Source organism: Amborella trichopoda, chromosome 2 (assembly GCF_054954075.1).
Source record: "Amborella trichopoda isolate Santa Cruz 75 chromosome 2, AtrichopodaSantaCruz75HAP2 v2.0, whole genome shotgun sequence".
Taxonomy (NCBI): Eukaryota; Viridiplantae; Streptophyta; class Magnoliopsida; order Amborellales; family Amborellaceae; genus Amborella; species Amborella trichopoda.
This window is the reverse complement of record NC_142337.1, coordinates 2797739-2820706: the sequence shown is the minus strand read 5'-3', so window position 1 is coordinate 2820706 and position 22968 is coordinate 2797739. Positions and strand designations below refer to the sequence as shown.

Here is a 22968-nt window from a genome sequence, read left to right as displayed (position 1 = left end):
TAAATAGCTATTGTGATTGTGAAAAAGGTAAGAGAGAAAAATGGGGGGATTGAGAAATTCTTCCACCGGTGCAGCCCAAGAAACAGTTCCAGATTTTAAAATGGGCCCCGTTGAATTTCAGATGTTCAACAACCGAAATTGTATTTTCAATTGTTCAACACCCGAAAACTCTAATTCCTGTATTTGAACAACTGAAAACTCTAATTTCGGTTGTTAAACAACCGAAACCAGAGCGGGAAGGTTAAATGACCTACTGCCGTTTTCGGTTGTTGAACAACCATTTTTTTTTTTATTTCGATTGTTCAACACGAAAAAGGGTAAAGTCATCGTTTTAAAAAAATTATTTTTGAAAGGGAAAAAACAGAGATCCTGATAATAACGGAAACTAAAAGGTGGATCCGTAATAACGCATATTATAATGGATATTAGTGTAATTTTCCCAAATACTTTTCTACAAATTTTTCTTTGCTTAGGCCAAAGAGGCTGAAGCTTCGGTTGAATTGGCCCGAAGCAAACCTGAATCATCCCAATGCGGCCCGAATCTGATCGAAGTGATAGCACCATGCTTCATTTCTCTTTGGTTTAAGCCTAAAATCCATAGGCTTTGGCTTCTCCGGCCAAAGTGAAGCGATTTTGACAACACTACTTTAAGTAGTGGGAGACGGGTAGTAGTGGGGAATGGGGTCCATGACTCGCTTGAGTTAACTTAAACTCCCTGAGTTATCTACAATTTTGGGGTACAATAAAAAATTCCAAAAAGTAGTCAAAATATAAGAAGGGAATATAACCTTTTTTATATAATTTGGGTAATTTTTTTTCAAAATGATTCGTGAGTGTTTTGATATAATATCTATTTTTATATTTTTTTAAATCTCCTTTTTATAAATCAATTTTTTTAGACCCATTTTTTTATACTTTTAAGCCCATTTAGATTTTTCAAAAAAGAATATTTTTTATTTTTAGAACCATTTTTATTTTTCGAAAAAGATTTTTTCGAAAAAGTTTATATAGAGCTGAGGCTCTAAACAATCAAATTGGAGCCTACCACAAAATTTTCATTAGAAGGGGTTGTTTTGATGCCCAAATATCCTCAAATTGATCATCTCGACATCAAGGTGTATGGACATGAGAAAAAAATGGATTTTAAGTTTTGGAAATAGTGTATTTTGTAACGTATTTTTTTATCGTCAATTTTCAAGATTTTCAAGTTTTCATAGATCTGTCGAACTACACTATTTTTGAAGCTTTAAACTTTATAAATAAATATGAAAATATATTTTAAAGTTATCACAAAGATTTCCAATATTGAAGCCACATTTCTCGACACTATTTGAAGGTAGGCTCTAATTTGATTGTTTAGAGCCTAGGCTCCATGCAAAGCGCACCCTTTTACTATAACTTTTTATTTTTTATGACTTTTTTCCCTGAAAAGTACTCACTCGGGCCCAAGAACTGACCTTACTTCCTTCCCTCTCACTAGACAGAGCACTCACACGTGAGAGGAGGAGAGAAGTTAGAAGCTGTATGTGGAAGTCGAAATTCTTATAGTTGGGAGGGAGGATTACTCTGCTGAAGTCCTGTTTAGCGAACTTGCCAATATACCTTATGTCGCTTATACACATGCCAACCTTGATTATCAAGAAAATTGAAATGTCAATGTGCAATTTCTTGTGGGGGTCCTTTGGTGAAGAGCAGAAATTTCATCTGCTCCGATGGGACCAGGTTTGCAGCCCTAATAGTGAAGGGGGTTTGGGCCTTCGTGAATTAAAATTTATGAATGAAGCTCTTCTCTGTAAATGGTGGTGGTACATCTTTTAGTGTTCCGACCAATTGTGGGTGGAGGTTTTCTCTTCGAAGTAAGGCAGAGATAGGCAGGGGATGTAGTTAGGTGGTGGACGGCTTAATGAAGCGTCCTCTTTGTGGAAGCCCATTTTCAGATGTAGACCGACGATTGCTAGTTGTTGTCGTTGGCTTGTTGGTAGTGGTACTTCGATTGCTTTTTGGCATCACTAAGTGGTTGGGCGACATTCCCTTGAAAATTAGCTTTTCTAACCTTTTTGCCAAGGTTCTTCATCCTGATGCCTTGATTTCTAAAGTATTGGAGGTAAGAGGATCCCGGGTGTTTGGGCATATCTCTTTCCCATATGATAGGCTTAATGGAGTTATTTATCGAAGGTGGTTAGAATTGTTGAAGTGGTTGGAGTTTGTCTATATATCTCAGAGCTCTCAGGATGAGCTCATCTGAGAATTTGAAAACGATGGTATTTTTTCGGTCAAGTCTGGCTATAGACTATTCTTCCATGACATATGGAGATGGTCCCTTCCCCAAGTGTCTAAAGTATGGAAATGGCCTATTCCCCAAACAGATGGAGATGGTCCCTTCCCCAAGTGTCTAAAGTATGGAAATGGCCTATTCCCCCAAAAAATGCAAGCCTTCCTTTGGTTAGCCGCACTCAACAAAACATTAACAGTCGATAATCTGATTAAGCGAGGGAAAGTGTTACCAAATGTATATCTCATGTGCAAATCTGATGAGGAATCTGGTAACCATATGTTCATTCACGGTAGAGTTGCATCCAATTTTTGGTGCTGGTTCATTAGACCCCTTAGGGTTAGTGCTCCTCTTCCGTCTTCAATGGTCAACATTGTAGCTCAGTTTGCATTCGACCATCTTCCTTCTGATGGAGTTCTGGTTTGGCAAATTGCCAGAGGTGCGGTAGTGTGGGAGATCTGGAAAGAAAGGAATAGGCGTACCTTTGATGGTATCAGCCTGTTAGATGATCGTTTGTTTGATAATGTCAAACGTATGATCTGACAGTGGTTCTCGGTCATTTAGGACGGTTGGGGTGTATCCCAAGCAGATGTTATGCTCAATTTGCATAACTTATTCCTACTCGGGAAAAGGAAGATGAGAGCCAAATGCTTCTGGTCTCCTCTGGAACTTGGTCGATTCAAGCTGAATTTCGACAGAAGCTCGTTAGGCAACCCTAGGCCAGTTGGTATTGACGGCGTTTTACGCAATGAGTAGGGAGTGTTCATTTTCTCCTTTGCAGGTCCATTAGATTCTACCATAGCTAACCATGCGGAGCTTGCCTCTTTGTTGCAAGGGATAAAGTTGTTTATCTCGAGCAACATTGACAATAATTGTATCTTTAAAGGGGATTCTTTAAATCTGATTAGTTGGTGCAACGAGGAGTTACGTATCTCGTGGAAATTACCGTTGGCTGGAAATTTTGGACCACTCTGCCCCTCTGTCTGTTTCTTTCTCTCGTGTTTTACAGGAAGTAAATGCTCTTGCGGATTAGCTCGCTAACGGTGGTGCGTCTTTGCATTCCCTTGTGATTTATAAAAGTGTAATCTCTTTTGTTTAGTATGATCTAATAAAATTTGGAATGTTGTCAAAAAAAAAAAAAAGAAGAAGTGAGAAGCTTTTCCACTGCACGGATCGAAAAATGACGATATTTTGGACATCACACTTTTTCGTACGTGCCCATTGACGTGGACGTAGCGTGAACAGGATGCAATCGTACCGTATCCGAAAATCGTCCTTGAGAGGCTCTCTGATGCCCGTCAAAATGACGAACATGCCCTTGCTGCACTCCAATGGGGCGGTCGTTACGTAATCGGGTGGGTTTTTCTTAAAAATGATGAAAAGTAGCCTCTCATCCAATCTTTTTCTTGGCCTTGGAGGCGGCGTTTTTTTCGCATCATCAAAACTAAAGTCTTGAAGGTATTTTCGTCAATTGGACAACAGTTATTGAAGACAGCTCCATTCGCTCCAAGAGAAATAAGGAGGTACAATCCTGCACGTAAGATGAAGGTATTTTTGTAATTTTATATTAGGGGTACTTCGGTTATGGAATCATCAATTTCCATCCTCAGGTCAGGTCGGTCGTTTCCGACTTTGTAAAAAAAGGGTAATCCATTCGACTCCTTGAGATAGTTTTATCGGAATTTTGAGCTCGTTCGTTTAAAAAATAGGCAATTTGGATATGTAGAATAACCTATTTTTTACCTATATGGTTTTTGTATTTTTTATATTTTTAAAATATTTTGAATTTTTTATACTAATTATTATGATGAAAAATTGGTTTTTAACCCTGATCGATAATCCAAATCGGTTCAACCAAGGGCCGTGAGAATTTATGGACCCCTCTAGTACGCACTTCGCAAAAATGGGCATTTTCGTCATTTTACAGCCATCCCGTCCCTTCGTTTCATGCAGCAAGCAGGAGTACTGGAACCGAGGACCGTTCATTAAGAACCAGGGTTATTTCGGTCATTTTTCAAGGGTCGTTTTGTTACTTTGACGGGACACGAGGGGAAAAATATCGACAGGAGAGTGAATTATGTCATGCCCACCTGTGTGTGACTACTGTGAATGAAAGGAGGGAGCAGAGGTTCAGGTCAACGGCGTTTTAGAGAGAGAAAGCCTCGGGCAGAGCGGCGCATGCCCGGCCGCCATCCGGGCAGGCTTGCCCAGTCCTCTTCTTTCTCTCTCTTCCATCCCTTTCTTTCCCCATCTTCCCTCTCTCCACATTTCATGGTTCGCTCATCTCTTTTCCCACCCCACCCCAGAAAACGGTCACGTCTCTTCCCCTCTCTCTCTCACCAACTTTCCACGCTTTCTCTCTCTAAAAATCACGGTCATCATCTCTCTCCCCCTACAAAACCTTTGGGAGGTCCTCTCTCTCTTCCACACTTTCTCTCTCTCTACAAAATCCACCGCCCTTCCCCTTTCTCTCTCTAAATATTCATGAGTAACCGACCTCTTTCCTCCACTATATTTCTTGGCAACCCTTTCTCTCTCTCGACATGGCGAGCCCCCTCGCTGCTCTCTCTTTCCTCTCTCTCTCTCTCTCTCTCTCTCTCTCTTCAAATCGCGATCGAGTCAACACACACTCCTCCATGTACATAGGTATGGCACGTGCGAAACTGAACCTTTGGGTTCCAGCCCCAACCCTAGCCCTTTGCTCCTAAGGGACGAAAAGCCTGCGTGATCACACGCCCGAACGGCCAGAGACCAGCGCACTCTTTACCCCTTACACGTGTGGAATACGTAAACGCCCTCGTTGTGACACGTGTCGAAGCGCTGATACACATGAGGCCCAGATTCTCCAGGCGATATCGCAGGTTTGCACGACACGTGCGGAGCGACGGGAGATTTGCGCTGAATGGATCGTCAAAGTTTCGGTCTGTTTTTTCGTCACTCGGCCGAAATGTTATCTTTTTACAATCTCTTACATCCCCGCATCTGTAGGTTGGTCTCTCTCCTATGCTGAGTGTCTTTTTTTTGTTAGATTAGTGACAATTAAGTGGATAAAGCCCAGTAAACACGACACAAACAGGCCCTTAATTTATTGTTTCGAGGTCATCAACATCTAAATCTTATTCCAATGATTTGAGGCTAACTATATGAATCATGTTCCTTCATTTTTCTCTAATATAACAGTAGAGAAGGGAATCCCCGTTTAAACCCATTTAAAAAATAAATTTTTAATCCAACATTTCAAGAATTCAGGATCTAAAGTTAAGATGAATTATAAAGAAGAATTTTTAATATTTAAACCCATAGTCTATAAAGATGTACAAGTATTCTCTCTCTACTCTCTCTCTCTCCCTAGAAAACGTATGCAACAAGGCAATAGATGCCTGCAAAGGCAGATTATGTAGGAGTGCGCGGAGACACAACGAGAGGACACAACTCAACAACGAAAGACACACACCCACGAATTTCCTCACCCACATAAATATTAAATTAAAATAAAATAAAATAACCCGGGATTAATGACCCTAAAATCTCTCCCATAAGCAACAAATCTAATCTAATTTAAATTATATTAGCAGACACTCAAAAGTCAAAGTAATTATATATATAACTACTCTAACATGCATTTTTTTATTCAGCTGTTTTTTATTGCATTCATTAATTTGTTGTTAATGGTATTTATTATTCATCTAAAGGGTTCGGAGTACAGTTTAGTCGGGCATCAACTTTAAACAATGCATCTCTAAACTCTAACACGTGATGTTATTTGTGTTAAATATCCCTACGATGACCGGGAAATCTATTTTTAGTCTATGAAATTTTAAACTTAAAAAATTATATAAAATGAACAAATTTATACAATGACTCGAAAATCTACTTTTAGTTTTAATTATGAATTTAAACCTTAATAAATTATATAGAATGAACCAATTTATATGCACTTGAAAATCTTGAAATAAATTATTTAGACGAGGAAAAAGATTATAGAAGGTTGCAACTTTAAAATGTAGAATTAAAAGTGCACCTCAAAAATCACTTGAAAAATGTTGTTTCAATGTTGAAAACCCTTGTAATTGATCATATTCATATGGGGATGTATGATTATGGAAAAAAAAAAATTTGAGTAAAAAAAATAGTGCATCTTGCAACACATTATTTAGACCATCCGTTTTCAATATTTTCTTATGTTTATAGATCTACTTGATTTTTACCATTTTTGGAGTTTAAAATTTTATAATTAGATGTAAAAATAGATTTTCAGATAATCTTAAGAATGTTTTGCATCAAAATTACATGTTCTGATAAAATTTGGAGGGGCGCCTTAATAGGATTGTTTAAGGTTGCAACCTTATTATAGAAACCACACGTGGAAAAAGTTTATATAGAGCCGAGGGTTTGAACAATCAAATTAGAGCCCACCTCAAAAATTTCACTAGCAAAAGTTCCTCAAATTGATAATCACGATATCATAAACATGAGAAAAAAATAGATTTCAAGTTTTGGAAATAATGCTTCTTGTAATGCATTTATGGACCGTCAAATTTCACGATTTTCAAGTTTTCATAGATCTGCTTCATTTATACTATTTTTTAAGCTTTAAATTTTATAGTTAAAGAAGAAAATATATTTTAAAGCTATCATAAAGATTTACAGTATTGAAACCACATTTCTCACCACTATTTGAAAGTGCGCTTTTTATTTTGAATGTTTAGAGTCTCAGCGCTATACAAACCACACCCTTTAATTAAAGGAAAACGCTTATATAATGTTGCAACCTCAAAATATAAATTTAAGGTGTACCTAAAATATCTATCAGAAAACATTGTTTTGATGTCAGAAAAAAATCTAATTGATCATTTCGATATCAAGATGTATGAATATGAAAACAAAACATATTTTCGAGTTCTTAAAAATAGTACATCTTTCAATACATCATCTGGACCGTTTATTTTCAAGATTTTCATGTGTTTATAGATCTACTTGAAGCATCTTTGAAGTTTAAAATTGTATAAGACAGGAAAATGGATTCTAAGATCATCTTAATAATTTCTTACACCTAAATTACATCTTATGATAAATTTTGGAGATGTGCCTTACTTTGATTGTTTTAAATTGCTACATTGAGTAAACTGATATATTTAACAATAGGAAAAATAAAATAGTAAATTAATCGATTAGAATTAATATTCGAGTTATACGCACTCAAAAGTCAAAATGCTATTAGTTATTTAACAACATATTTACTTATTTAATCACTTACAGTACATTTTTTTCCCTCATTCTTATTGTTTTATTAATCGATATGCTGTTACCAAGCTAATAGATATTTATCATTTAATTAAGGGTGTGGTTTCTATAAGGTTGCAACCTTAAATAATCCAATTAAGACGCACATCCAAATTTTATCATAATATGTTATTTTGGTATAAAAAATTCTTAAGATTATCTGAAAATCTATTTATAACATTTTAAACTCCAAAAAAAAAGGTTAAAAACAAGTAGAAATATAATCATATGAAAATATTGAAAATGGACGGTCTAGATAACGTATTGCAAAATGCACTATTTATGAGACTGAAATCTTTTTTTTTTAATTCATATATATTAATATCGAAATGATCAATTAGAGGGTTTTTCAACATTTAAACAACCTTCTATGATGAATTTTTAAAGTACGCCTCTAATACTACATTTTAAGGATGCAACCTTATATAAACGTTTTCCTTTAATTAACGAGTTTGATAAACATACAAGGGTTTCCCGTCTGTACGTGGTACCTTTGTTTCAGGTTTGAAGTGCTTTTTTAATTTTAGCATGTATAGCATACTCTCACGGCAGCATATTGTGTATCTAGTCCCTCATTCAAAAATACATGGAGATTTTTTTAATTTAAAATTACATAAACCACTTAAGAATCACTATATAATTATTTTTACAATAAAAACCTTAAATTTTGAGTTTTTTTTTGACACTTTGATCTAATCATTCAAAAATTAGCTCTCTAGAGATATCATTACTTTTGGTACATTTGAATTATTTTTTTATTGAGATATATAAAATATTTTGGCTTTTTTTGGGATGGTTTCAAATTTTTTATCGATAAAAATTTGCAATAAAGGGAAGGCGGGAATCTAGGTTAAAAAATGGCGGAATCTGATTGGTGGAGGGGACAACCGTTGTAATGTTAGGTTTTGGGGACAAGGGAGGTAGGGATGCGGGGTTGGACGGGGGCAAGAAGCATGTGATGTGGTCATAAGGAGAGAGAGAGAGACGAAGGGAGATTTTTAGAGAGAGAAGGAAATTTTTAGAGAGAGAAAGAGAGACTATTTCCTCGTAGCAACCTCTGCCTGAGACACAAGCCCACGCCCCCCGTTCATGGGCTGCGCAACAAGATTTGTTTTATGAACAAACAAAACGTCCCCCTTTCTCTCTCTCTCTTTCTCTCTCTCTAGAGCTTAGGTAGCAAAACATCAGAAAGGATTGCGATAAGAAGCCGTTCATTCTCTCTCTAAAAAACAAAGCATGTAGAAAAACGACTACGCACATTTGTCTCCTCTCTCTCCAAAAAATGATATGAATGTGAAAACATAGCCCTCTCCATCTCTCTCTCTCTCTAAATAAACATGTCTTCTCGTATCACATTCTCTCTGTTTTTGGTGAACTGTCTCTCTCATCTTCATAAACAACGATTCACCACATGGTAATATGATTCCCGTTTCTAAACTATCCCCATCACTCACTATCTCCCCTTTTTTCTCTCTCTACAAATCATTAGACTTTTAAACCTAGAAACTTTATTCGGGAATTTTTTTTTTTTTTTTTTTTTTTGGCTAATGTAGTGGGGAGGACAAACCCTACCCGTCTTTTCATATAGATTAAGGAGTTAGCTTTTGTGAAATTCTAAGATTGAAAACCACAATGTGATAAGTAAGCTCGGGAGCCCTACCCCCGTTCCTTCATCGGGAATAGTTGATACATATAAAAACATGGTGGATGGGAAATCCGGTTACCCACCGTCCAATATTACCTTAATTTATTTTTAAGCACAAAAAACCTAGATGAAAGAAGGGAAAAAAAAATGTGGTGACTTATGATCCGACTGAAGGGAGAGCATAATTCTAAATTATTGAAACAATATTCGGATGATGGTAAATTTTTGACCGGTTTAATTAGTAGAGTGGGTGGTCCCAAAACCCAACTCGAGGATAAACGCTGCACCGGCCAAACTTTTTAACTTTTTCACAGTATGTGAAGATCTCTCACTATTTATATTCTCTCTGAAAACAACCCTCAAGCTATTTTTGGAAATAAAACCTATTTTGCTATTTCTAGAAGTATTTTATTAAAAAAGGAAATTTCCTTTTTCTAAGGCCAATTTTATGATACATCTAGCAAATTTATTCAATAGAGATTCTAAAAAATCTTGTGGGTGACTTTGTTTTCAAGTGCCTTCATTCTCTTTTTCTTTTTCTAGTTTTGTTTTTAAATGTTAATGGTGATTTTATTAAGTGATTGAAAGTTTACAACGAGTGTACATCAGATAACAAATGCAAAGAAAGCCAGGGAGAAAAAGATAGAAAAGAAAAACCAAGAAAAAGGAAGACAAGATGGAGGGAGAGGGGACGAGAGTCGAAGAAGAGAAAGGAAGGCGGCAGAAGCTAAGTTGTGGTCATTTTTGCTAAGCTATCTGCTGCTTCATTCTTTTCTCGATTAATGATCTCTCTCTGCGATGTAGATTGAGTATTATTTCATCCATGGGAGGGGTCAAATGGCATGGCCAGATTGAGCAATATTTCATCCGTGATACGGGTCAGTCAAAATACTTTGGGACCGAGTATGGGCTCTCACACCACCCGATGATATTCACAGATGTTAAAACTATTAAAGTGGATATTTTAAAAAGTATATTTGTTTTGAAGTTATTTTATCACGAGTGATGTAGAAAAAGTTGTACTCGTAAGTTTGTGTAATAAAAAGTTGTAAAACTATTAAGTAATTAGTAGTTATTATTGTAAATTAGTAATTATTATTGTGAGTGGGGAGTTATTGTATGAAATAAAACCTCTATTTAAAGAGAGGTGTGTGGTGAAAAAATTGGGTCACATGTTTTAAAGTTAATGTTGAGTGTCAAGATTGTAATGCCTTCGTATACCCTATTTTTTATTTTTGAATAAAGTTTTTCTTCCACCTCATTTTAGTGCTTCCTTTTTTTTTTTTATTGGGTTGTGAGTCTTGGGCTAGTATGACATTGTTACACGAGTTGAGAAGCGGATTGTTCCAATATTGTGGTATGCGTCTTTCTCTACCGCATAATCTCTATCTATAATGATGCAATCCGGTCCATCATTAAGCCTTAAAACACCTTTTTTAATTTTCTAAACTATAACCAAACTAATAATAAAAATAAGGGGCCATTTCCATCAGTAAAATTACCAAAGAGCAATCAGCATGTAACATTGTATACAATATATACAAGTAACGGTCAGCCCCAATACCTGCCAAATTTAGGACCCCCACTAGATTTAGCAGAGAGTTTTCTTTTCTGAACAAAGAGGAAACAATTAAAAATAATCAAAATAAGATGGTTTTCTCTGATAACTTGTCTTCGTTCGCCGAAATCCGGGAATTTCAGGGGGCGTTGCAGACCGAATTAACGCAAAATTCAAACCACGAAAAAACGGTTGCGTCTTGATTTCGGCCGCACCCCTCTTGGAACCGAGCCGTTTTCTAGGGTCCTTTTCTAGAAGCCCCGTTATCAGGCTTCTTAACGCCGTTTCCAACGTTCTTTCGAGCGAAATCCCAGGCGGAAAGGTCAAGGGCCTCTTCACAATGTTCCTCAATGTAACGCTGTTATTTTCCCCAGAGAACGGCGTGCAGCCGTACACGAGCTCGTACAAGAAGATGCCGTATGCCCACCAATCTACGGCGTTGCCGTGGGCCCCGCCCGATGCCACCTCCGGCGATATATATTCGTGGGTACCCACAAAAGAGGAGGATCTCGCATGTACCGGCTCGGCGATGAACTCGCGATTAATAGCCGGTTTTTTGAGTTTGGGCCTCAAAAAACAAAGGCAAGATGGAGCAACATCATCATCCGGCCACTTCTCCGGTGAGTTTCGGTTTGCCGGAGAAGCGACGGGGATCTCAAGTGATGCATTTGTAGCTGTTGATTTGAGGGAGAGATCGAAATCGGAGAGCATGATATGACCGTCCGATCTGAGGAGGACATTCTCCGGTTTGAGATCTCGGTAGATGATGCCCAACATGTGGAGATACTCTAGTGCTAGTAAGACTTCGGCTGCATAAAATCTGTAAAAAAACATAATAAATAAACAAGTTTTGATTATTACAAATAAAATAAATGAGGGCTAATAATTCAGGTGTTAGGTATTAAGAGTTAAAAAATATGAATGGGAAAATGAACGATGAAAAACGGGGAAGAACGAAATAAAGGGATCAAGAAAATAAAATTTTCAGAGCAACTCATTTTGGAATAAATAGTGATGAGAATAAAGATATTTTTATTGAATAAAGTAAAATTCAATAAAAAAATATCATGGAAGAGAGAAAGAAACAGTTGTATTGAATAAAAAACATGAGCTAAAGTTTCAGTGAATATTTTGAAATCAGTTCATACGGTGAGAGACAGCATAGTTGGAAGAGTAGATAGATGAAAATTATCTTGGGGTTATTTATGGTCATGTCACATTGACTCAAAAATCACAACACTATTGAGAATAACAAAGTCCATATGGCCAATAGAAGTAAGGGAAATAACATAGTATTGTACCATTAGCGGGCATAGAGAAAGGTTTCTTTTTTGACAAAATGAGTGTTAAAGGATCGCATTTTCTTACATCTCCATCAATATGAGAGAATCTTATTCTAATTTTAAAAAAAGAAACTTTTTATTTTGATTAATATTCATTGATAATAAAAGCAAATTTCTGTAAAAAAGTCAGGTCCTTCTTTCCCCACATAGATATTGAATACAAGCAACTATTTGTATCACCACTGTAATTTTTAAAATGAACGCGTGAATGCCCTTCAAAAGTAAAATAAATTCATACAAAACACATGAAATGCAGATAATCCTGGTCTAGAAGAAGCTATTATCCCAGACGGGAAGACTGGCCGGAAAGACCCAAAATCACTAGAGTCTCCGTATTTTCCAAATCTTTTTATTCAATGTAAAACAGTCCGACTCCCATTCGGACAAAATGATCGAGTTGGTCAAATTGATTCGGAATCGACCGCGGCCCGAGCCAAAGAGAAAGAACTGCTCGTATTAATGCATGGACAAGTAGCTGACCGGAAAAAGGGAAGAAAACCCAACAACTGTTATTAAAGCCCAGGAAAAGGACAATATTTTTGAAAAAAAATGGTCCAGGGTGCCTTATTGGATGGTTGCAGAGCCTCAACTAACACACTAATTGATAAAATCTGTAAAATAAAGAGTGAAAACTTCACAAAAAAATGAAGCAAAAAAAAGCATGAAATTTAGGACTAAACTCAGTAGAAAAGACAAGAGGAAAGAGAATAGAGAAAATGATTAATTTGGCATAAATTAGTTTATTGTATGGAGATTTGAGCAAATGAGAAATGGATACAGATTTTTTAAAAAACCAAGCTTTGTATTGTGTGGAGAGAGAGAGAGAAAGCAAAGTAAGAGAGAGAACGCGAGCGCGAGAGCAAACTACACCCATTGAAGAGGAGAAGCGTAGAGAGAGAGAGAGCAAAAATACTCCATTGAAGAAGGCAGATAGAGAGAGAGAGAGCTAAAACTACTCCGATTGAAGAGAAGAGACGGGGAGATTACTAAAACTATGCCCATTGAAGACGAGAGAGAGAATGTCAGCTACTTAGCTAACATAGAACCCACCTTAAAAATGGAAAAAGAAAGAAAAAACAAAAAATAATTTCAATTTTTCAGCTCTTCAGAGAAAACCCACAATCCAATCAAACCAATTAAAACCCTAAAAAAAAAAAGATAATTTTTTTTTAAAAAAAAGAAGCTATTTTTCATTAACGCACCTGGCTGAGCTCAAGCTGAACCTCTTCCGCTTTTGGCTATGTCTGAGAGTATGGAGATCCCCACCAGAGCAAAACTCCATTACCACACAAGAGAAATTTGAAGCCTCAAACTCTGCGTAAAGAGTAGGCAAAAATGGATGATCAAGCATGGCCAGAATCTTCCTCTCCATTTCTGCTCTGTGAAGCTTTTTCTTCGCCTCTAAAGCCTCTTTGTCCACAACTTTCATGGCGTAGTAATAATCCCCTCCTCTCAATCTAGATAGATAAACATTGCCAATATCGCCTGAACCCAACCTCCTAATTAGTCTAAAATCCCTGAAATTGAGGCCCCCATGCTTGATTTTTGCAGCTTTAATGGCTTCCCAGGCCGAGTCGTGGGTTTTGTGGGGCTTTAGTGGAATGGCCGGAATTTGATTTTCCGGCGACTTTCCGGTGAGGTTTTCAAAGGAGAGGCGGCTCAAGAGACTCCCGCTGCTGCTATCGCTTGCTGAGCTCTGGCCGGAATTTAACATGTCGGAATTTGTCTCACTGTCAGAGTCCGGTGAGTAGTCGGACATTTTCTAGTGAGAGAATGGGAAGATGCTTTAGACTTTAGAGATAGAGAGAGAGTGGGAGTGGTGGAGAGAGAGAGAGAGAATGGGGTGGGAAGAGTAGGAAGGGTTTTGTCGCTCTCGGTTTCTCTCTCAATGGGTTTGAAACCTTGAATCTCGAATGTAACGAGTTACGGCGAAGGATTTAAATCCCCCTCTCTCTCTCTCTCTCTCTCTCTCTCTCTCTCTCTTTTTTGGCAATAAATCTCCTCTCTCTCACTACCTTCTTGGCGAGAACCCTCTCTCTCTAGAGTCTCTCTCTTCTCTCACCACAAACACTCTAAAGCTCTCTCTCTCCTCTCTTTCGAATATCTGATGTTAAGTCTCTTTACTGCATTCCATAATATAAAGGTCTCTCCCTCTGTGTTTCTCTCTACACATGCAACCCTTCTGTCTCCACCACAATCTAAGTCCTCTCTCTTTTATTCATTAAACTCAAAAAGAATAGACAATAGAGCTCTCTCCCTCTCTCTCTCTCTCTTGAAAGAAAAATATATATGTATGTATACATATCAGGTTAATATCGATGAGAAGATGAATATTGTAGTTAGTATACATGGAAGGGTGTGGTTTCCATGATGTTGCAACCTTAAACAATCCATTTAAGGTGCACATTCAAATTGTATCATAACAAATAATTTTGATGTAAAATGTTCTTAAAGATTATCTCAAAATCTATTTTTATATCAAATTATAAAATTTTAAACTCAAAAAATGATTAAAATCAGGTAGATTTATAAATATATGAAAATCTTGCAAATGGACAATCTAGATAATGTGTTGTAAGATGTACGATTTTTGAGACACAAAATCCTTTTTTTTTTTTCGCAGTCATTCATCTTCGATGTTGAGATGATCAATTAGAGGGGGTTTTTTCAATATTAAAACAACATTTTCCGATGGATTTTTTAAGTGCATACATAGTTCTATATTTTAAGGATAGGTAAAATGTCTTGTATTCTATGGTAAGTATAGTATAGGTGTGATTTATTTCTATTATTGTTATTTATATTTGTCTATATAAAACAAGCCCCTTTAATGAATGAACACCAAGTCTCTTTAAAAAAAAGAAAAAACCCTATACCCTTCACATCTCTAATATTTTAAACCGACAGGCTCACCCTCTTTACTCTCACTAATGAGCCCTTTCACACCTTGCTTAAATCTCTCTCTCTCCACACAATGCAAAGCTTGTCTCTTTACCACACTCTAGGCCCTCTCTATCTGTTATTAAACTCAAGAAAACATAGAAACAACTCGCTCACCGTCTCTCTTCTTCTAATATTTTAACTCACAGGCTTTCCCTCGTTTCTCACACTAGTGAACCCTTTCACACCTTATTAAAGCTCATTATATATAAGAAAACTTGTAAGTTTCAATGGTGAAGGGTTAAATTATATTGACATCCTTTCAAATCAAACCCATGTAATTTAAGAAGCTAAATTTAGCTAGAGAAGATCTAGACCGTTCAATTAAGTTTATTTTCAACATAACGTCTTACCCTCCATACCCATCATTAACATGTCCAAAAACAAAAAAAGACAAAAAAAACCACACATCCTAAATTTTAAGCCAAGGCTCTTGCGCCCAACCCCCCCCCCCCCCCCCCCCCCCCAACGGACAGGGTCATTGTACCCTTAAATTAGGGTTTAACACTCGGTAGATGTTACATGGAGCTACATATGTGGGGATCTAATTGCACAAAAAGGTCCAACCATGACATAACACCATTTTTTATAGAAAAAAAAATTAGTTAATAATACCACTTATCTATTTGATATAAGAAAGTCACAATCAATTTCGGTGGTCAGACACAAATTTTGTGGCGGGGAGTGACCCGTTACTCATGCTCAACATCCAAATGAAATTTTTTGAACTCTGCAACACCCACCAACTGCAAATTGTGAGATTTATAAACTTTGTCACACACCAAGTTGTTAGATTTCAAGTCTAATGGCTACAAGTGATTTTAAAATCCTAAAAGGCAATGATGAATGTTGTCATGGTATACGATCCTTTTTTGTATGGGAAAATATAGGAAGTGACCATTTATTTTTAATACAAAGAGGTGACAATCACTTTGTTCATCAAAATTCAAATCGGATGGGTGTGAATATATATTAAACTCTAAATTTAAAAAAATATTCTCGAATTTTATGACATACTTCAAGCCATCCAATTTAACATTTAATATCTATTACCAACTCTGATCTCCTTGCACACAAAAAAACAAAAGGTTCTTATGGTATTTGTAAATATTTTAGCTCATATTATGGGTGAAACGCAAAGAATTTGACGGAGTAAACGGTATTAAAGCAAAATTTAAGGGTCCTCCTATCGAACCCAAGAGTCTTATTAGGTCAATTTCGTCACCAAGAAAAACTAACCTTGGGTTAAACATACTATAAGCAGAGTTTAACCAGTGTTGAGGTAAGACTGGTCGGTTGCATGCGTCCTCAGATCACACGTGACACCGTGAGTAAACTTTACACGCCTGTGTATGACAAGCCACATGGTTCTTACTTTGCTTTTTACACGTGTGGTGGAGTCATTGATTCATTCATTGGAAAAGGTCTATGTTAAGGTAAAGTTTTGAACCTCACAAAATAATTCCTAACTTTTTGCGTGCAATGTTAGGTCAAATCAAAGAGTTAATATTTTGACACTTTACCATAAATATGAATATTTATTTCCCCTGCACTATGATATGACTATTCTTTTCCATTGTATTGAACTTTTTCACTATTCATGGTTTTAAATCATTAATTTTGCACATTTAAGTTATAATTGCCTTGGGTATTTTTTAAAGTGATGCGTTTTTTCATGCTGTTGTCATCATTATTGTTTTATTATCATCTTCTCATTATTATTAGTATCATAGTATCATTTCTCAATTGCATTATTAGTATCATTATTGTGATCATTGTTACTCTGGATATTGCAATGATATTTCTTTACGACCTTTTTTGCTCATGGAGGAAACCGTGGCCATACCTAATTGATATAGTAAGGTTTTTCTGGACCCGAGTGGTTCGGTTCTGGAAGGACCTGGGTTGCATTTGGTTCAAGTCGGAACAAACTTTGAACGACCCCCTCTTCCCTGTCCACCTAACAAATTTAGACTCGGACCTGGACTTGATAGACACAGTGAGTAAGTTTAGTCTAGTTCATTAGATTTGGGGTTTTGCGGCCTGATGCCCTCCTTTAGAGATATTATAATGATTTTGAAAATATGGTAATTAAGAAAATGAATCATCAGTAATTTAATTGGAAAAGACTTAAAAGCGGAATTCATGTCCTCGCATCCAGGTCTTAGCACTAAGGAAATGGGAAGGGCGCACAAGCAACTATACAATGCTTTAGGTTAAACATGGCCATATCCAATAGCTACAAAAAAAGTTTTGTATATTTTTTTAATAGGATGTATTAAAAAAATAAAATAAAATAAAAATTTGAATAAAAACTTAACGAAAATCCCTTTAAATTATTTTCGGGGTATTTTGGTAAAAATAATTATTGAAAATAATTTAAATTTTTTTATAAAATGCGCCATGTAAAAATACACCTGTATCCCACGGCATATCTCTCATGTTAGTATTTTCTTGTAGAAAAATATTTAGGTTATTTTAAATTTCAAAAAATATAATTTAAAAAAATGTGCTTTTGTGCATATTTATTTTGTCAGAGGAGAAGCATTGATAAAGTAAAATGAGAGAACAAAGTGTATATAGATATAATAAATGGGATTGTATACAATGAAACCATTTACCTTTAATATAGGGAGGTCACAATTACTTACAAAGTTGGAGAAACTTTCTTTTGAAGCCACTCAATTTTACATCCAATTGTCTAGATTAATTGTCACTACCTATTACCAAAGATAAATGGTCTCAATATGTACTTCTTTTTTTGGATAAGTCAGTGGAGGAGAAGGTCCCCCTACCCGAATTTTCATTAATAGGAAAAAGAAGAACACATTAATTTACAAACCCAATAATAGGGCAATTGCATCAAGTCATATACTAATAAAAGAGAAAGAAAGTCTAGCGGTCAATAATGCCAAATAGTTGCGCCTGCATTGGCCTATCCTCTCTCAGCAAGAGCATCAGCTATCATATTCACCTCGCGAAAGATATGAGCAGTATACCATATATGGAGCAAGAGCCTTCAACGACAGTTGTCAACTAACGTTTGTATGTTCTATGGGGCACTGCAATGATCCTGAATAGCATCTACTAGCATGGATGAATCACTTTATATTTGTATTAGGAAGCAGGCCATATGAATAACTAAGAGAATACCTTCTTCAAGAGCCTAGAATTCTGCATAATTATTAGATGCAGCTCCAAAGTGTTTAGCAAATGCTACAACAAACCCACTATTGTTGTCTCTTATGAGTCCACTCCCTCTTGTCAAACCAGGATTGTGTAAGTACGTACCATCAATATTCAATTTATAACACTAAGCTCAGGAAATGACCATGTGACTGAGATCGATGATTTTGGCTTCTGCGGGTGCCAGTTAATCTGTAAATTTTCGATAACCGTATTTTCTGACAAATAGAATGTGCCCATTTTTTAACTTTTGCTAGAGTCTTGACATGTGAAGTAACACGAATTACAACCTGCTCCCTCCTTAGAGCATTAGATCTAAAGATTCATATGTTCCGCTCCTCCTATAGATACCAGATGGTTGTGAAAAAGATAGTCGTCCAGATGTCGAGTAAACCATGTGATTTGAATTTGAAGGCTAGCCACCGAAGAAGAATATCCAAGGTCGTAGTACCATGTACAAATCTCTTGCCATACTGCCAAGCTAAATATCGCCAAACAATCAGCGAAAAAGAACAGTGAAACAAGATGTGACATAAATTGGCATTATTGTTTCTACAAAATGGGCAGATAGTAGCCATATGTGTACCTCGTTGCTGAAATATGATTGAATTCGGTAACCGACTATGCATAGATAGCCATGAAAACCATTTGGGTAACATTTTGAAGACCAAAGAGCACGAAATAAGGGTTGGGGTGACCTTTATACCGAATGAAGTTTTGCGCTGGTTTGATTGAGAAAGTTCTATCGGTAGAATGAATCCATACCAATTTCTTGAGCCACATGATAGTTTTTCCCTACGAATTTAATGGAAAGATCGTTCTTTTATTTATATTATTTCTCAGCAATTCATCCTCCTCGCACGCACCCTCTAGTTTAACCTGCCGGAATTTGAGTTTTTCGTGTGAATTTAGGGTTTAGTTTCTCTCTCAATTGAGATCTCAAATATGCCTAAATTTAAGTTTTCTAGTTAACTTAGTGCTCAGTATCTCTCTACAAGTATTTGAGTTTTTAGATTGAATTTAGAATGTAGTATCTCACGCCAAATGAGTTCTCTACTATGCCCAAAATTGAATTTTTTATGTGAATTTAGGATTTTCATCAAAAATAAATAAACAAAAGATGTGAAATTAGGTCTCTCTCTCTACAAGTGGGCCTAGGACAGTTACGGATCCGTAGCTTGCATTTACATATGTTCGAGATATAATCAATGGAGAAAATCTTTCTGAGTTTTCACCTTTTATGACCACCATAAATTCTAAATGTTTGACGAGCTTGACACAAGGTTTCCCAGCATCTTATAATTCACAAAAGTTCTCTCTCTCTCTCTTATAATTCACAACAGTGCTCTCTCTCTCCGTGAAAAAATTTATATAAGTGTGAGGCCCTAAACAATCAAACTAAAGAGCACCTCAAAAAATTATTAGAAGAGGCGGTTTCGATGTACAAAAATCTTCAAGTTGATCATCTCGACCCTCAAAATGTATGAACATAAGGAAAAGTGGATTTCAAGTCTTGAAAATAATCCATCATATAACGTATTTTATGGAACGTCAATTTTTAAGATTATCAAGTGTTCCTAGATATGCTGGATCTATACTATTTTTTAAGCTTTAAATTCTCTAATTAAAGATAAAAATAAATTGTTAGGCCAATACAAAGTAATGAAATAATATCTATCTACACTATTTAAAAGTGAGCCTTACTGTGATTGTTTAGGGCCTCGGCGTTATACAAACCACACCCTATGTATATGTATAGCACCACTTATTGTTTAAGAAGGTACTTTCACTAATTGTTTAGGAAGGTAGTACCCAATATGGCACCACTGATTTATTCTCTATATAAGGAAATAAATCTCTCTCTCACTAAGTTTTTAGTTTTTGACTTCTCACACTAAACAAAATATCATGCAATTCAATGGTCTTAGGAGTCATTTTTAATTGGCAATAAGATTATGATTTGTGAATTGTGTGGATGGCCTTAGTTGCTGAGATCTTGATTTGCCTTAAAAGTCAATATGGAAGAGACAAGGGGACACTGCACACTCATCCCAAATCTTTGGGAACAGCCTTGCTAAAGCTGGAGAAAACTCATTTGAAAACTCTTCATCAAAACAAAAAATAATCCTTTTAAATGCACATGACATGTATAAATAATGTTGAGGTTGGAATAGAATGGGTTGGCCCAATTCTTAAATTTGGTGCCAAAAAAGTGCATAGCATTAGTCTTTTAGGGGGTCCCTAAAGGAGCAAATGAGTACAACTGGAACATCTCCTTTGTTGATGGGGTTAGAGAGAGTGTGTTGGGTTAGAGAGAGAGGGGGAAAAAAGAAAGAGAGGGAGTGTGTCCCATGAAGGTGTTCCCCACAATGTAGGGGGAAAAGGCAACCAAAAGTGCTCAATGTGGAACCTACATCATCATCATCGTCATCATATACAATTATTAAGCACATAGAGAGAGAGAATGACAAGTTGAGGAATGCAAGGTTTAAAAATACAGATCGGTAAACCGGATCGTCTTTTTGGAAAATTAGTTTCATTGGTCGGATTGGCAGTTCGGCCGAGTGAACAAGCAAATAAAAATAATAATTAAATAAATTAGTGACATCAATTTTGAAAAAACGAAAAATGAAAGATCTAGCTGGTTCCCGACAATTTGGCAGAACCAAGATAGCCCCACTGGTTCCCGATTGATCGACCGGTTCCGATCCATATCGCCATTTTTTCAAACCATGGTGAAATGCATTGATGGCTTGTGCCATAACCTTGAAGAAAAATTCTTCCAAACAATCTTTGTTTTTCGTAGAAGTATAAACTATTGGAAAAAGATTATGTAAGGGTGAGCCCCTAAACAATCAAATTAAGCTGTATCTCAAAAATAAGAGGATGTTTCGATGCCCAAAAATCTTCAAACCAATCATCTTTACCTCAATATGTATAGACATCAGAAAAAACTGGTTTCAATCATCTTGACCTCAATATGTATAAACATCATAAAAAACGGGTTTCAAGTCTTAGAAATTGTGTATCTTGTAATGTATTTTATGAATCATCAATTTTTAAATATTTTTAAGTGTTCATAAATATGCTCAATCTGTATTATTTTTTAAGCTTTAAATTTATAATTAGATATGAAAATAAATTTTCAAACTATCACAAAAATTTTTTGTACCGAAACAATATCTTTTGACTATATTTGAAAGTGCACCTTACTTTGATCATTTAGGGCCTCAGCCTTATACAAAGCACACTCTTTTCAGGCCATCACAAAGATTTTTATTATTAAAAAATAATCGTTGAGCACTATTTAGAGGTACCCCTTGCTTTTATTGTTTAGGGCATACATAACACCTCTCTCTCCCCAAATCTCTCTCATTAACTCTCTTTCTATCTCTCTCCAAGTCTCCCTCTCTCCCGCTCCATCATCCAAATCTCTCTCTTACTTCTCCAGGTCTTTCACTAGTTTTTTTTTTTCCGTATATAATAGTTAATAGTAAAAAAAATTGTGATGGTTTGAAAATTTATTTAACTTGAAGGTTTTTTAACATTATAACGATTTCTTCTAGTGAATTTTTTAGATGTACCTTGATTTAATGGGTGCGATTTGTATAGAGTCAATGCTCTAAACAATCAAAATAAAGCGTACCTTCAACTAGTGTCTAGAAATGTGGTATCAATATTGAAAATCTTTGAGATAGCCTTCAAATATATTTTTTATTTCTAAATACAATTTAAAGTGTAAAAAATAGTGTAGATTAAACAGATCTATAAAAACTTAAAAATCTTGAAATTATGACGGTCCAAAGATGTATTACAAGATGCACTATTTCTAAAGCTTGAAATTCTTTTTTTTCTCATGACTATGCATCTTGAGGTCGAGATAATCAACTTGAGGATATTTGGGCATCAAAACAACCTATTGTAAAGCACTTTTTGAGGTGCTCCCTAATTTGATTGTTTAGAGCATCGCACATATATATATAATTTTTTCTAACTGAATTGTTTAAAGCCTCAACCTTATACAAAAATTTTCCTATAACAATATATGAAAAATAACTTGAGAGAGAGGGGAAACCTACAAACAATTATCAAAATAAGAGGCGAGAGAGGGCTTAATTTGAAAAATGGGGGCTGCCGGTTCCCATTTTAAAATAATTAAAAGAAAAAAAAAAAAAAAAAGTGAGAGGGGGTGGGTTTCTATGTGAGGAACACGTAAAAGATGAGAGAATAGTTAAATGTGTATTGTGTACTTTTGGCAGTGTCGTATAGATAAAGATAGATCGAGAGAGGATGGAAACAAAACACTGTGTGAGAGAGAGAGAGCAAAACAATGGAGAAATGCATATATAGGAAAATTGTTTCATGCGGGCTGGACCGCATTTCTACATATGCGGTCTAGTGTAAAGCATCCATCTTTCATCTAAAAACAATTGAAACAAACGGTTCAAATGTTTTTTTAATAGATTTATTATTTCTAATTTTTAAAATTTATTAATTTATTCGTATTCATGATCTCCATATTAGAGATTATATGACTTTAAAAATTAAGTCCAAAAAATCATCTCAAAAAAAATATTTATTAAGGGGTCTCGATTTCTACATGTGCGGGCTTGGCCCGCATGCTAATATAATGAAACAATCTTCAAAAATCATATCCATTTATTTGATCCAAGATTTAAAATACATACTCTTTCCGGTCTAATCAACAATGATGAAAAAAAAAAAAAAATTGAAAATACTA

At 35.8% G+C, this 22968-nt stretch overlaps 1 protein-coding gene and 1 long non-coding RNA gene across 2 annotated transcripts; one reads left to right on the top strand and one right to left on the bottom strand.

Annotated features, from left to right (window-relative positions):
• Window positions 1-4142: 4142 nt before the first annotated feature.
• LOC148783037 (uncharacterized) lies at window positions 4143-12057 on the top strand. The gene is made up of 2 exons (XR_016048845.1): window positions 4143-5260; window positions 9810-12057. It is a non-coding gene; the product is annotated as an uncharacterized LOC148783037 (long non-coding RNA).
• On the bottom strand, window positions 10699-14338 carry PID (Protein kinase superfamily protein). Its single transcript, XM_006836240.4, has 2 exons — window positions 13304-14338; window positions 10699-11578 (listed from the first exon to the last, which is right to left on the bottom strand). The coding sequence occupies exons 1-2, from the start codon at window positions 13858-13860 to the stop codon at window positions 10831-10833; spliced, it is 1305 nt and encodes a 434-aa protein (XP_006836303.1). The 5' UTR covers window positions 13861-14338; the 3' UTR covers window positions 10699-10830.
• Between the last annotated feature and the right edge of the window lie 8630 nt (window positions 14339-22968).

What these genes read in the sequence shown, in the direction of transcription:
- PID (XM_006836240.4), bottom strand. Translation starts at nt 13,860, where the DNA reads ATGTCCGACTACTCACCGGACTCTGACAGTGAGACAAATTCCGACATG. An exon ending in TTCAGCTTGAGCTCAGCCAG is followed by an intron (nt 11,579 to 13,303) that starts GTGCGTTAATGA and finishes GTTTTTTTACAG; the next exon opens with ATTTTATGCAGCCGAAGTCT.